Source organism: Catharus ustulatus, chromosome 13 (genome assembly GCF_009819885.2).
Source record: "Catharus ustulatus isolate bCatUst1 chromosome 13, bCatUst1.pri.v2, whole genome shotgun sequence".
Lineage (NCBI taxonomy): Eukaryota > Metazoa > Chordata > Aves > Passeriformes > Turdidae > Catharus > Catharus ustulatus.
This window is the reverse complement of record NC_046233.1, coordinates 16,015,134-16,029,420: the sequence shown is the minus strand read 5'-3', so window position 1 is coordinate 16,029,420 and position 14,287 is coordinate 16,015,134. Positions and strand designations below refer to the sequence as shown.

The window sequence follows — 14,287 nt, the reverse complement described above, 5'->3', positions numbered from 1 at the left end:
TTAGGAGGAAGTAAATGAGGTCAGGAAAGAATCTGGTCAGTAAAAGAGGATGAATAAATGATGGTTACTGTGTTCCAGATACACCATAAACAAATAAATGCAGCTTCACTAACAAATGTGCAGCTAGTGTTAACCAAATTAGGGATTTTATGACTTGCTTTATGACTTGTTTCAATTTTTCCTTTTCTAAACTGAACAGGCTCCAAGAAACCTGTCCCTGAGTGTATAGTGAGTGTGGAATCCATGAATATATTTCCAGTGGGCTGGTGTGAGACGAATGGATATCAGCTCAGGCCTCCTCGCAAAGCAATAGGTACCAGTTCTCTTCCCTTTGCACTGGTGGGTTAGAGCTGCTGAGACCTGCCAGAGCAAATGCTGCAGAGGTATTGCTGCCATCCCTGAATTTGGAAACATTCACCATGGACAGAGAATCTGTGTGTTGCACAACTGTCCCCCTGGCTGTTGGGGCCAGTTGGAAGCCCTACAACAACTCCAAACCCTACAGTGTTGGCTTGAGGCCCCTGCGTGCTTGGGGGGCTTGTAGGAACAATTCCATTTGCTATAACAAAGCAATCCTATCAGTGTATTAACTTTGTTCTGCATTTCCTTCTGTCTGAGCTGTTCTTGCCACGTGTCTGACCCTGATACTGATTTTACATTTGCACTTGTGCAAAGTGAAGTTAATGCCACAACAGAACAGTGTGGAGTGTGTACATATTTTGGAGTCAAAATAAAGGGGGCTGATTTTCTCAATGGGCAGGTGGTGATGATCCCTAATGACAAAGTGCTGAAGAGTAACTCCTATCTTTTTAACTACACCAGTAGTTAGAATAAGATAGTGACTTCTCTCAACTCAATGTTTATTAAAATTTAATGGGGATTGGAGAAACTGAAGAATTTCTTAGGTGTTCATTAAGTAAGATAAGAAAATTTTTAGATTGAAATGAGCTGTCATTTTCTGTAAGTCAAAACAAGAGAAATTAATCTGCTTGCACTGCCAAGGACAGATGAGGAAGAAGGGGGGAGATCCTAATTAGATAAAAGATTATTTGAAAAAAAAAAAATCCAGACGGTTGTTGAGGATAAAGCCTGAAATTGCTGAAGAGCCATAATGTTGTATTACCTTGTTTTATTTTACTACCTGATGGTGAAAGCCAGAATGACAAGTGGACCCATCACCTAAATGGCTGACTTGGTTGCAACCCTGTTTTCCTGCATAGCAATTCTTTTAAGTCATTGTGTGTCTAACCATGACTGATTTCAGTCCATGTCAAAGTTAAAGTGTTGAAGTTACCATGCCAGTAAAGTGGCATGTTGGGCCAAAGAACATAACCTTGGGGTGCTGAAAAAGAAAGTATGTCATTCCTTTTTGGCTGGTAGTACAGGTGGTTTAGGGGCTCTGATGCAAGCAGAGAGGTGCAGAAGGTTAGATTTCATAGAAACCTGGGCATATGCATGCTTGATTTAAAGAATTTTTAATGGATGTTGAAGTAAACCTTCTGGTTTTCTTCAAATTACTTGGACCAGTGTGCCCCTCATGCAGCTGGTCTGACACTGCAGTGATGGGAACATAGATCATTTTTGCTGTTTAACTTAGAATAAATGAGTCCACTAAATATATATATATTGTTCTAGATGCTTCATTTGTTTACCTCTTATATTTGTGCTTTTTTTTTTTCTTTCAGTAAACAAGCAGAAAAAAATTGCAGTAGTTCAACCAGAGAAACAGTAAGTAACAGGTTATTTGCTTTTATTTTTGTTGAGTTTTTTTCTCTTAATTTTTCAATTGGAAAATATGCTGTGTTAGGGAAGATGTAGAGTTGCAAAAATGCTTCACTGAAGGTTGAGATTCCACAGTCCATTTGTGTTAATGCTGGTAGATTCTGCTGATGTTCTGAAAGACTTCTTGCACTACAGTAGGAGGAGATAGAAAGCTTGGAATTTGGTTTTTTTTAATTGTTCCTTCCCAGATGAAATTTGGCCTAAAGCAGGCAAAAAGAAGAGTTCTGCTAATATCTACAATTAGTCTAGAAACTCTGTGTTATGCATGTGGAACTCAGTCTTGTGAGCAGTTGGCTTTATTGACTTTCAGCTTTACAAACACCAGAGCTGTCAGTAGTCCTGCCAGTGTTTGCATTGCTCCTAAAATACTGAGCAGACTGTTCCCCCATGTTTTGTAATTGGGATCCTTACCAGAGTACTGGAGTCATTTTGGTTTTATTTTGTTTAAAATCCAGCTTTTTCAGAAGGCATAAGGTGAGGCTGCTTTACCTTGGGCTGTGAAATGTGAAGTTAAAAGGAGTCAGGAGTTAAAAACTCCTGTGGGTGGCTTTGGGAGGTGTCTGTCACCATGGTGGCCTTCAAGCAAGGAAGGATTGCTGCTGGCTGTAGCAGGGCAGAAGTCCTTTCCAAATGGAATTTGGTAGTTTCTGCATGTTATTGTGAAACAGGGGAGGTATAAAAAGCAGGTTAATAAGGCTGGAGCTGAGGACAAAAAAAATGTAATGGTGTTTTAGTAATGGAGAGGTGACTGTCATGACTATTTGTCTGTTTTCCCAACCACCTTCTTTTCATTTCAGAATTTTGTCTTCAAGGACAGTTCATGATGGACTAAAGAACCAGGAACTGAACTCTTCTGACTCAGGTATTGATCACAGAGGTCAGGCTAGCAAAGGCAAAATCCTGTAAGAGTTCACCTGCTCAACCCTGTTAAGAGAGGGAAGAGATGGAAAGGGTGTGGATGTTACCATCCCTTGATGATTTGTTGAACTGCAAAAATGAATGAAGCAAACAGAAACCTGCAGTTACTTGTGTTCTGCATTTCCTAAGTGCATTAAGCCTAGAAATCAGATTTTTACACAAGAACATTTCCCTTCCAACAGAGGATATGTGAAGCTGAATAAAAGGTCGCAGGTGACATTTTGTTTCACCTGATGTGGGAGAAGCAGGTGTGCTTCTCTCTGTGCTCAGATTTGTTGGATTCTGGCTTTGGGAAGCAGATCTCTCTCTGGTTTTTGTGTAAACTTCATCATGGTGATAAACAAAACCAATTCAAACAGTAAACTGCTTTGTGTGCCAGATGGCAAAATCTAATAATTTTCTGAGCTGTTGCAAGAAGGAATGTGATGAATAAGTACATCTGCTGGAAAGTCACACAGATCCATCCATTTGGCAACAGAGTGCCTCCTCTGCTGTTTTCTGTACAGTGAAGTGCACATCTGAAGCTTCACCAAAAGCAAGATAAAAATGATGTGTGCTTGTTTATAATTTTAATTGACTTTTAATAGTCATAATGTAAATTCTACTTCATTTATTATCTGCCAGTTTTCAACTGCTAAATGTAAAGTCTTTAAGTGATAGTGTTGCTCCATCAAGAAAAACTACAACACTGCTGGGTAAAACAATATTTGTTTTGCACATAAGTGTATTGCAATATATATTAATACTTGCATTTTGAGCAATGCTGAACCATTAAATAGAGAGCTTGATGTAACTTCATCAAGGGTGAGCTTATCAGTTGCTGCATCTTTTGTTTGCTAATCAAAGGAGAAGAATCTAAAAATATAAAGGAATGTGATGCTGCAGTTTAGGATAAACAGTAGAGAGTAAATGCCAGTTTATCTGGTGGCAGAAGTTTGGGGGAGAAGAAATTGATTGGAAAATTTATCTGTAATTGCTGTGTAGGAACTGTTTCTGCTACCAAAACGTTGGGATTGTCTTTGTTGTTCTCACTGGTGTGATACCATGAGGCAGCAGACTAGCCAGGAAGGAATGTTTCTTTTCTGATACATGACCATCTTTATTTACTGCAGCTTGACAATTTTCAAGCACGGGTGTGAAGTATGAAAAATGTTTTGGCAACGTGGAATAACTAATGCTGCCATTGCAAACGTGACACAGAAGCTACTTCAAATCCCTGTCATTCAAGACTTTTTCCCCTCCTTTTTTTTTTTTTTTTTTTTTTTTTTTTTTTTTTTTTTTTTATTACAGCAGACAAACTGTTATGTACAGTGAGATTCTTTCCTGGGGCATTTGCAGCGTGTGATTTAAACATTTGTTTTCTCATTTCTCACTTCTCAGTGGTAATTAATGTCAAGTATTGCTGCCCAAAGATCTACTTCAACCACCGGTGCTTCTCGGGGCCTTACCTGAACAAAGGCAGGATTGCAGAGCTGCCCCAGTCCGTGGGGCCTGGCAACTGTGTTCTGGTGCTGAAGGAGGTGAGCTGGATGCAAACTCTGCTTTTTGCAGTTGAACATACACTGTAAACACCAGACCATCTCTCTAATTACAGATGGGTAATTCAGAAATTTCTGCTGATGATGAGTCAAGAGAGTCTTTTTGCATATAATAAAGTATAAATCATGAGTGGTTTTATGAATGGCTGATATGAGTAAAAGCCTCTCATTTATCTAAGTAACACTCAGCCTTCTACTGCTAAATTTTATTTTCTGTTAAAACAGTATAACCTGTAATTACCACAATCAAAGGAGTTAGTATCTTTTTATAGCTGTAATAAATGTTTCATTTTCATTAACAGACTTTAGCTGGAGATAGTCCCAAAATTCCTTTATGGTTTGCACTGTTGATGGTAAAATACAGAAATGCAGATTTTCTTAGTCAAAGTGGCAAACTACTTTCAGTAATTGGGAAATTAAAGGAGTTATCTGTGTTTTATAAGATGGATACAATTTGCATAGATCAGGTGAAATTACAGTTTGGCTTCTCAGTGTAATTGAGGGAGGAGGAAGCCATTCTTTAATGCCAGAGAGCTTCTTCTCCAGAGGCTGTTTCACAACAAATTTACAGATACTTTAATGTAATAATTATTTTTCTGAAATTTCAAAAAAGGTCATGAGGTGCTTATTATCTGACCTGAGAGGCTGGAAATTTCCCAAGATACAACTAACTGGATATGCACACTCCAGCTGTCATGAAATGATCACTTATATGTAAGAATTGGCTCAACATACCTGGAATTTTTACCTTCCCTACCAAGTATCTGAACAGGGAGAGCCCTTAAGAAAGACTTTCTGGCAGACATGCTGTAAAACAAGAGTCTGGTTTTCAAGAATCAGGGAGATTATTAAAAAAGGTCTATTTTTGCATGCAGAAAAGTACCCTATCCTTCCTGCCTGTTTCAGTGCTTTATTGTAGAAACTGCAAAAGAGCAAATGTGCAATTCTGTAGCAGCTTCATTTAATCCTGAAGGTTTACTCTGCTTCATTGCCTGAAAGCAGAAAGTGTGCACAAATCCTGCTGATGTGCAGGTGCTGAAAGTTCAGACAGTGTGCTCAGTTGTATTCATTTCAGTTGTGAGTCTTGCTCACTCTAGGAATCCTAGAGAGAGTTGGTGCTTGCATTGTATTTAATACTTTTCTGAACTGGTGCATTAGTAGCAATAAAACTGCAAATTTGTAATGTCAAGGTTGTTATGTGCCCTGTTGGGAGTGATTTGGAAGGAGCACATAGTGAACATAAAAAGTACAATTAGAGTGCACATTTTGTACTATCCCCCACTAACTTCAGGTTATTCACAACTTCCAAGTTACTTTACAGTAGTCGAGAAATGATAATTTTATTAAAATACAGGCTGTTATCATGGTTCATGGAAGCAAAACAGATGAGAGCTGAGCATTCTGCACTATGGTTTTGTTGTAAGCAGTAGGTTAGCAGGCAGCAAAATCCTGCAGCATTTTTTGGCACATCTTCACATGACATGCAGCCTTTAAGATAATCGCTCCGATTTAACCAAGGTTATTCAAGTTTGGGAGTTCTCAGCCCCAGGCATTAATTTAGTGATGTGTAATTCAAGGGCAATGGCTTGGAAATTGCTGGATACACTCCTGACTCTGCAGACAAATTCTGAGGGCTGGGAAGGCCCAAAGTGGCGGCTGCTCTCAGTGTTCGTTTTGGCACTGTCAGGAGGTGTCTGTAATCCTGCTGTGAATGGGTGCTTTGATGCTAGATAATTTGGATGAATAGGAGTAATTTCCTATTCTGCCCTGGCACTTTAAAACAGATTTATTGTACAAATAACTTCCACGTGTTTTGTGCTCTTCCCTCCCGCTCTGTAGGTTCTCACCCTGTTGATCAATGCTGCCTACAAACCCAGCCGTGTCCTGAGAGAGCTGCAGCTGGATGAGGAGGCTGCTTGGCATGGCCATGGAGAGACCCTAAAAGCCAAGTAAATCCTTGTCCTGTTCCCTTCTAGTCAGTCCCACTAACTGTTCTCTGCAACCTGTGCTTTAGCTTGCACTTCAGGGAAGGAAAAATTGCTTAGAGCATATCAAGATGCCATTAAATGTTAAATTCTTTATAAATTTCTTTATGAATTCTGGTGGAGTGCATGTGAATTTAATGCTCCCTAATATGACAGTGTACTCTGCTACAGGCATGTGAGCAGCTGGAGACGGTGTGTCACTGGTGCAACATTGTACTGACACACCTGTGGCTGAGGTTTAAGATTATTTAATTCACCCAAAGATAATTGTCAGTGTTTTAAAGCAGAGACATGTACTGCTTAGGAAGCTTCTCAGGCATTTGCACACAGATTTCTTAGTGGAAAAAGATTCTTCAGAAATAAAGTTAGAAGCTTTGAAATGGCTTGACATGGATGTCTTTCTACAGCAGTCTACCCTAAAGCACTCCCAGTTTTCCTGCTGAGCTTTTTGGGTTGAAGCTTCTTTGCCAGATTACTTTTACAGCTAGGATAAAAAGCAGTGAACATATTTGCATATATTTGATAAGTCCAGATATTCCTTTATAATCTAGGGATGGTTTTGTAATTAAGTCACTGTGTTTGCATATTAGAGATTAGATTTTTCCCAATGTGCCACTGCATGCTTCCCTACGTAATTTTGAACATGTCAGTAATTCTTTTGTTGGATCAATTTCATGTATAAAAAGACATCTTTCCATATATTGAAGGATTGCACTGAATTGGGCAATAGGAAGATGATAAAGGTTAGTGTGAATAGAAGGGGTAGCTGAGGAATAAAGAAAAAAACTTGTTTAATCTCATTGAAGTTGCTGTTTGCTTTCTTTTACCATGTTAGTGACAGCAGGGGTATCTGGACTATGATGATATAGCTGTTTTTTTCCAAAGTATCAACTGGGTGCTTGCAGGCCTGAAACATCTCTGGTAGATGTCAGCACCTGCTTGTAGCTGTGCTGGGAGAACAAAGCAGAAATGCTGAGCAGCTCTGGCAGATATTGCACAGTGCGGCTCCTTCAGCATAATGGCAAAGTTGGTGAACAAAAAGGAATAATTTCTTCATTTCAGTCAAACAGGAGCAGTATGTGAAGTCATACAAGTGACTGTCCTGGGGATTTGTTCAGCAGTTGGACAAAATCTGATGGGAAATGTGGCAGTGGTCCCATTGCCTGCATAGGATGAGCACAGAAGGGCTCACAAAAAGCTGTCTGCTGTTACCTGAATGAGCTCAGTGGGTGCTCTCAGCCTTTGTTTGAGGAACCAGCTGTCCATGGCACATGGGCATTTCTGCAGTCCCCTAAAAGCAAAGAGAGAGCAAACCATCTGTGAACAGAAGAAATACAAAGTGTCTGAACTCTGGGACAGTCCTCTCAGATGGTATTTTGTAGTTGTTGATGTGTTTGTCACTGCAGCTACCTCTATGATGGATTTTCTTTATTTGGGGATGTGACATAAGAGACAGGAATTCCTGTTTCCCATACTTGACAGTACAGAAAGTTCATCATTGCTCACATTTTTTCTCAGTTTAATCTCAGTATTCTTGTACACTTTTCAATGAAGTCCTTTTGTCCTGGTAATTAGAAGATTCCTAATTATGCCTAATTATGTGTTTTCAATGCCAGATACAAAGGCAAGAGCTACCGTGCAACAGTGGAGGTTGTGAGGACAGCAGATCGGGTGGCAGATTTCTGCAGGAAAACCTGCATCAAGCTGGAATGCTGTCCAAACCTCTTTGGCCCTCAGATGGTGCTGGATAAGTGTTCAGAGAACTGCTCTGTCCTGACAAAGACAAAATACAGTGAGTAGTTCCCTGATCCATACCAAGGTGGGGTTTGGAGTGTTATATTTTAGTTTCTTTTGGCTTTGACTCCACAAGGAGTAGCTCAAGCACTACCTAGAGAGGCCTACAAAATATTAATGTTCCCATGTGTAGGGGAGAAAAAATTAATTCTATATCAAGTGCTAGAACCATGGCTTTACTTCTGTTGTGTGCTTAAAACCTTATCTTTTTGAAACAACTTTTGGGACAAGAACTGACTAGTGTAATTTAAGTGGCATTATAATTACTTTCACCAATTTGTTATGGGGAAAGAAATGCAACACCTGCTAGCTCTTTTCTTAGTTTTCAGGGTTTTTGTAGACTGGCTTTAACCATGTGCTCCTGTGAGAACAAACAGTGCATTGAGGCCATGTTTAAAAACTATAAATTGTCATTAAAAGCACCATTAAATTGGACCAAATCTTTGGTAATTTTTGTATAAAATAGGATCATTTAGGGGCTTCCCAGAGAGGGAGGAAGTAAATCTTTACAGGGCAAACAAAACTGATCAGTAACTCTTGTTCCTGAACTCAGACTGGGTTGGAAAATACAGACATGCTGATTTTGAAGTTTTGCAGAACTGGGATTCCTATTGGGAAATGTCCTTTTACTGATTTTCCAGTCCTGATGAGGGGCAGACATAGCTAGTGACACTGGAGGTGCATTTCAACACTGTGCTCCTTCCTTCTGTCCCTAGCACACTATTACGGAAAGCGGAAAAACAAGCGCATAGGTCGGCCCCCAGGTGGCCACAGCAACCTGGAAGTAGCCATGAAGAAACCAAATAAAAGACGGAAGAGACGAAAACATTTCTTTGTTCATAAGAAAAAACGTTCCTCTACGTCTGTGGATAACACTCCAGCTGGATCTCCCCAGGTAGGAGCCTGCCAGCAGCACTCACAGCTCTGGGATGTGATCTTTGGCTGCTTCATTTGAAACAGCAAATGTTAGTTCTGTAACTTTGGGGTTACAGCAGCTTTTTGTCTTTTTTCCTACCTCCTCAGGGCAGTGGGGCAGAAGAGGAGGATGACCAGGATGAGGTGGATGAAGAGTCTCTGACTGAGGACAGCACCTCGGAGCACCAAGATGAGCTGCTTGAAGAATCAGAGGTGTCAGAGAAGAAATCCCTCTCATCATCTCCCACCCAGAGCAAACTGTCTCATTCCCTGGCTCAGGACCGAGACAAGCGGAAGAGGAAGCTCAGGACCTTCTCCTTTTCTGATGATGAAAATAAACCTCCTTCACCAAAGGTAACTTGCAAAGTACATTCCTGCCCTGGCTTGCTCCCTGCTGAGCAATCTTGGGAGTATTAACCACAATATGTGTGTTCTCTGTTACCCCGTGAAGGGCATTGTGAAAACTCAGCAGAATAATTAAAATCCATGATGTTTGTTATGGTTGTGTCATAGGATTGTAATAAAGACTAAGCACGTGTGATATTTTGGGAATTCTTTTGGCTTGTCTAGGACATAAAGATGGAAGTTGCTGAAAAGCTGCAGCTGGACAGTAACCCTCTGGAATGGAGCGTGGCTGATGTGGTACGATTCCTCAAATCCACCGACTGTGCTCCTCTGGCAAGGATTTTCCTTGATCAGGTATCATTTTCTGTCTGTTAGATGTTGAATCTGTCACTTGGCTTCTTATCCTCTATGGAGTCAGAAAAAGAATTTTTTTTAATAGGGTGCTGAGGAGACAAGCACTTGTGCAACCTGCAGCAGTTTGATAGAGGAAAGTTCAGGGAATGACCAGAATTTTTTCAGGTCTCTCACTACTGGGGGGAGGATATTTTGTTCTGCAGAGCATCTGATTCCTAAAACTACAAATAATGCCTACAATAAAGCACCATGACAAGAGTCAACATTTTGTTTGCATCATGGTTAAAATTTGCCATAAAACCAGTGTCTGTTAATTAGAGCTAATGGTTATCTGGTTTGTGGTGGTGGATGTTCCAGATATACTTCACCTGTGGAATCTGTTTCTGTAGAAAGATGCAGTGGTTGGTTAAGATGACTTTCTGCATGAAACTCCCTTGGTTTCTTTTGTTGGGTTGTATTTTTTACAGTAGAATCTCTTGAGAGTCTGTGCCTCAGTGGATTTGAGCTGGCATTTTAAAAAAGGAGTTAATTTGCTGTGAGAGATTTTTAAGCTGCCTGGGGGAGCATGAAAGAAACGTCTAATTCACAAACTGTCACAAATCTGAAATTTCAGCAAATGAGAGCTGAAGGAGCAGGGAGAATAACAACAAAGTCACTATGGAATTTTTGTCTTCTGACAGGAAATTGATGGCCAGGCACTGCTGCTGCTGACCCTGCCCACTGTTCAGGAGTGCATGGACTTGAAGCTTGGACCAGCTATTAAACTCTGCCATCACATTGAGAGGGTCAAACTTGCCTTCTACCAGCAGTTTGCAAACTGAGGAGCAGCCAAGTTGCAGTGGACCTTTGAAGCACAACTACAAAAAGAGGCTCCTTCCTCTCTAGCAAGTACTCTAGCAAGTAAAGCCAAATGAACTTAAACTGAGGCCTGGTGACCTATAAGTGTGTGTCAGCCTCAATTCTTTCTATTTCAACAGAAGGAAGAGAACATCTGGAGCAAAATGCCAATGCAAACACAGGGGCTACTCTACCAGCTGCCAGCTAGGGAACACAATAGTCTCTTGCTCTATGGTTCCCTTTTTTTAATGTATTTTTTAATGATTACAGAAAAGTCTCCTCTTGTGGGAAATGACATTTCAATAGTTCTGTTGGCACAGAACTTTAAAAGGAGAAACGGATCCTGTTTACGTTCGCATGTAGGCTGCCAGAAGTAACCTTTCTGTTCCTGTTGTTTCACAGAATCCCCTTCCCTCCCTGTGGATGAACACTTGCTTTACCACAGCACTGACTTTGGAATGTGTTCTTTGCACATTCGTGTGTTAATGTTGAGATTTTTAATGAATTTGTTCATTGTTAGGACAACAATGTGGCCACAGGGTTCTGAATGTACAGTATAGCAAGAGTGTGGTTCCTTTTGAAGGTTTTTTTTGTTGTTGTTGTTTATTTTGGTTTGTTTCACTGTTGTTGGTTTTGCTTTTGTTTTTACTACCTCTGTAGCCTGAACAGTAGAAGTGATAACTAAAAAGGGAGGGAACTGCTCTTTCTGGACACGTGGTCCATGCCTGCACAGCAGGGTCACTTCTGTGGGCATGTCCAGAGTGCACACCAATGTCAGCACAAAGAGCTTCTGTTCCAAAGCTTTAGCTGAAACTTCTGTAGGCATAACCAGGATGTTTCCTTTTTTCAGATGTCAGAAAACTTTATTATTTTGCACTTCTCTTACAGGCAGGCTGTAGGACATAAGGAAGGAAAGAGAAAGTGCCTCTGCATTTTCTATATTTGGGTTGTCAGATTTTAGTTTTTTGTTCTTTATTGTATGAAGTTATTTCCTTTTTCTTCTAGCAAACAATTGGGCCATGTACATAGAGCCTGTCAGCAGACTTTTGCTTTGCTACCTGAACATCTAGTTAGAGAATACACCAAGGAAACTGCAATCAATAGAGGACTGCAACATAGCTCTGCCAGTGTTTGCATTCTGGTAACTCTTATGAGCTTGACTTTGTATTTTTAACTGTCTACAGATGCTCAGGATCAGACTTGATGAAAATTTGGTGGGTTGGCAAAGGGATTTGTGTGCTTTTATTACAGAAAAGGAAAAGGACCAGTGAGACATCTTAGTTCCATCAGTAGACTCACAGTAGGTTGAACTGCTGATTTTAATTTTCCAGGGTAATAAAACCCAAACAGCCACTTGCTATAGGCCAGTGCTTTACACTTTGAGTAACAGGGCTTGCATTACTTTCCATTAGAAGTGTGGGGAAACTTGCGTCAGGCTCAAGTTCTGCATCAAGGGTTGAGTTTCAGCTGGCTTGCATTCATTCACCCTGCCTGTTCTCAGGGTGTTTGGAGGAGCACAGGCAGGGGCTGGATCTGTGCAGCTCTGCTCCTTTATGTCCTATTCTCATCCATCTCTGCAGGAAGCCCCTGGCCTAAGGATGCATTTGAGATAGGAAGGTGCTTGCTGCAGGAATGGGTTTAGATGCAGTTATTGGGTTCTGATGAAAGGGAGTTACTCTGGTCAAATGGGATGATTCAAGAGTCCCTTAGGCCCAGTGTGATTGACCATTCCAAAGCTGTGAGCTGCAGGATTCAGCAGGGATGTGGTCTGGTCTGTAGGCTGAGAGCTGAGCTGCACAGCTTGTGGCTGTACCTGCCACGCTGGTGTTGAGGGGGAGCTGCCTCCAGTGAAATCTGCTGGGACTAAGCAGTGCTCAGTGACTGGGGGTTGTTGCTTTTGCCTCTCAGAATAACTGCCTAGTCAAGGCAGAACTATTCACACAAGTATTAAAATCAGATTTTTCTTTTTCTTTCTAGAATCAAAATGCAAAGACTATTTATTAGCTGAATATTCCTGAGGGAGGGCAGTGTGTAACTGAGACAACTTTTCTCCCACATTGTAAGCCGAGTGTGAAGACACAATTAAATTGAAATCAAAATCACCTTTTTCCTCTTTACACCAGATATAAATTGATGTTTTGGCTCTTCATATTGTGCTTGGATCATTTGCCTGTACTCCAGTCCCTTAGGACAAACTCACAAGCCATTAGGCTTGAAAAAAAATTTTAAAGAAACGCTGCTGCTTTGCTGTCAGCATCTTGTCTTGAGAAATTTGACCAGTAGAGAGCTTCTGGGCTGGAAGATGATGCTTTTGGATCAGTGCAGTAGAATTCCCAGAGTTCTGTTGTCCTGATGCTTGGCAGGATTTATCTGCATAACCAAGAGATGTTGCTTCCACCTTTCCCCATTGACAGATAGATGTCTTGTTAAATAGTTGTCAAGAGAGAACAGAACTGAAAGTGTAATTTAGTGGACCTGTTAACATGGTGCCTGGGGTTTTAAATACAAATGTCATACTTCCTTTTCTCAGTAAATAAAGCAGTCAGCAGTTTCAGCCGTTAGCGGGGTACTTACTGGTCACCTTTGGCATGTTTTATAGGTTGGATTTTTCTGCCTTGTTTTGGGAGGCACTGACAGTCTGGTCCCAATGGGATCTATTTTTGTTGAGATTTTCAAAAGGGATGTTTTCATTTTTGTGAAATGTTTTTATGCTGCACACGGGTACTGTACACTCTGTTTCCTGGAAAAAATGCACTCTGTTTTATTGCTGGATTTAAAAGGGATAATTGGGGCTTTATCTTGATGGATGGTGTTTCTACTTGACTCTGTTTCAAGTTCTTCTTTCTCTATGCGTGGCAGATGACACAACTGCACTTACCTGTTCATCTTACTCCAGCAGACTTGAAATGAGCTCATGCGCTGCTTTAGTCGCTCTGTTTCTTCAAAACTGGATTTTGTGTAGCTGGTGGCTGAATCTCGGATTTGGGTGACAGCAATGTTTCACCATCAGAAATCACTGGGACTGCAGTAATTTAGGGTTCAGGGGTTTGTGCTGTCCTCTAGCACATAATACAGTACAACAAAGCTGGAGTCCAGGAGAAAGGCACTGATGTCCTACAGATGTCTCTAGCACAAGAAAATGAACTCTCCACTGGGCCTCGTGTACTGTTAATGTGGCTTGGTAACAGGAGTTTACCCTTGGCTTGAGCCACTGAGGGTTTGTGTTCTTGCTTGTCATATTTTCTTATGCATTGTGCAATCTTGGGTTTGCACATCTTAGCTTTAGGAAACCTGGTGGTGCCACTTTGACTGTGCTAAGCTTAGCTGTGTTAGGCAGGAAGATTTTGTTGGGTCCTTGAGTGCTTTCTGCACCAACTCAAGGATTCTATAACAGAGAAATATTTTACCTCCAAAAATGCCACGGAGGTTTAATGTGGTAGAATTATCCCCTAAGCACAAGCAGCTTGCAGTCCATCCTAAACTGAAAGCAGTCCTTCCAGGAGAGGAGGAGTACAGCACTGATCTTAGTGAATGAAGACTACTTTTTTCCTGACTCTAAACATTTCTGAAAGTTCTTCTTTGAGGAATGAAATAAAAGGCAGATTAAGTTCTGTGTAGTATAGAACTCCAGGAGTGTTCACAGTCTCTCCTGGGATTAATGGAAACGGTACACACAGAGTTCAAGAGTGGTTTTAAAGATGACATTCTCTGTCACAACTTTTAGCAGTATTTTGTTGTTGTTCTAGGGTTTGCTAGTGTTTGTTCTTTATTCCAGTGATGCTTTAAAGGAGGGAGCTGCTAGGTCCACAGAAGTGTAAA

At 40.8% G+C, this 14,287-nt stretch overlaps 1 protein-coding gene across 3 annotated transcripts in view; it reads left to right on the top strand.

Moving 5' to 3' along the window:
* SFMBT1 (Scm like with four mbt domains 1) overlaps positions 1–10,517 on the top strand; it is a 75,739-nt gene extending 65,222 nt beyond the window's left edge. For all 3 annotated transcript variants that reach the window (XM_033071568.1, XM_033071569.1, XM_033071567.1), the window contains exons 12-21: positions 200–313; positions 1,686–1,728; positions 2,580–2,644; positions 4,081–4,220; positions 6,078–6,187; positions 7,840–8,015; positions 8,734–8,912; positions 9,041–9,286; positions 9,503–9,631; positions 10,312–10,517. In XM_033071568.1, the coding sequence (XP_032927459.1) occupies positions 200–313; positions 1,686–1,728; positions 2,580–2,644; positions 4,081–4,220; positions 6,078–6,187; positions 7,840–8,015; positions 8,734–8,912; positions 9,041–9,286; positions 9,503–9,631; positions 10,312–10,452 (1,343 nt within the window). In that variant the 3' untranslated portion in view covers positions 10,453–10,517. The remainder of the gene's footprint in view (positions 1–199; positions 314–1,685; positions 1,729–2,579; positions 2,645–4,080; positions 4,221–6,077; positions 6,188–7,839; positions 8,016–8,733; positions 8,913–9,040; positions 9,287–9,502; positions 9,632–10,311) is intronic.
* Positions 10,518–14,287: the final 3,770 nt, after the last annotated feature.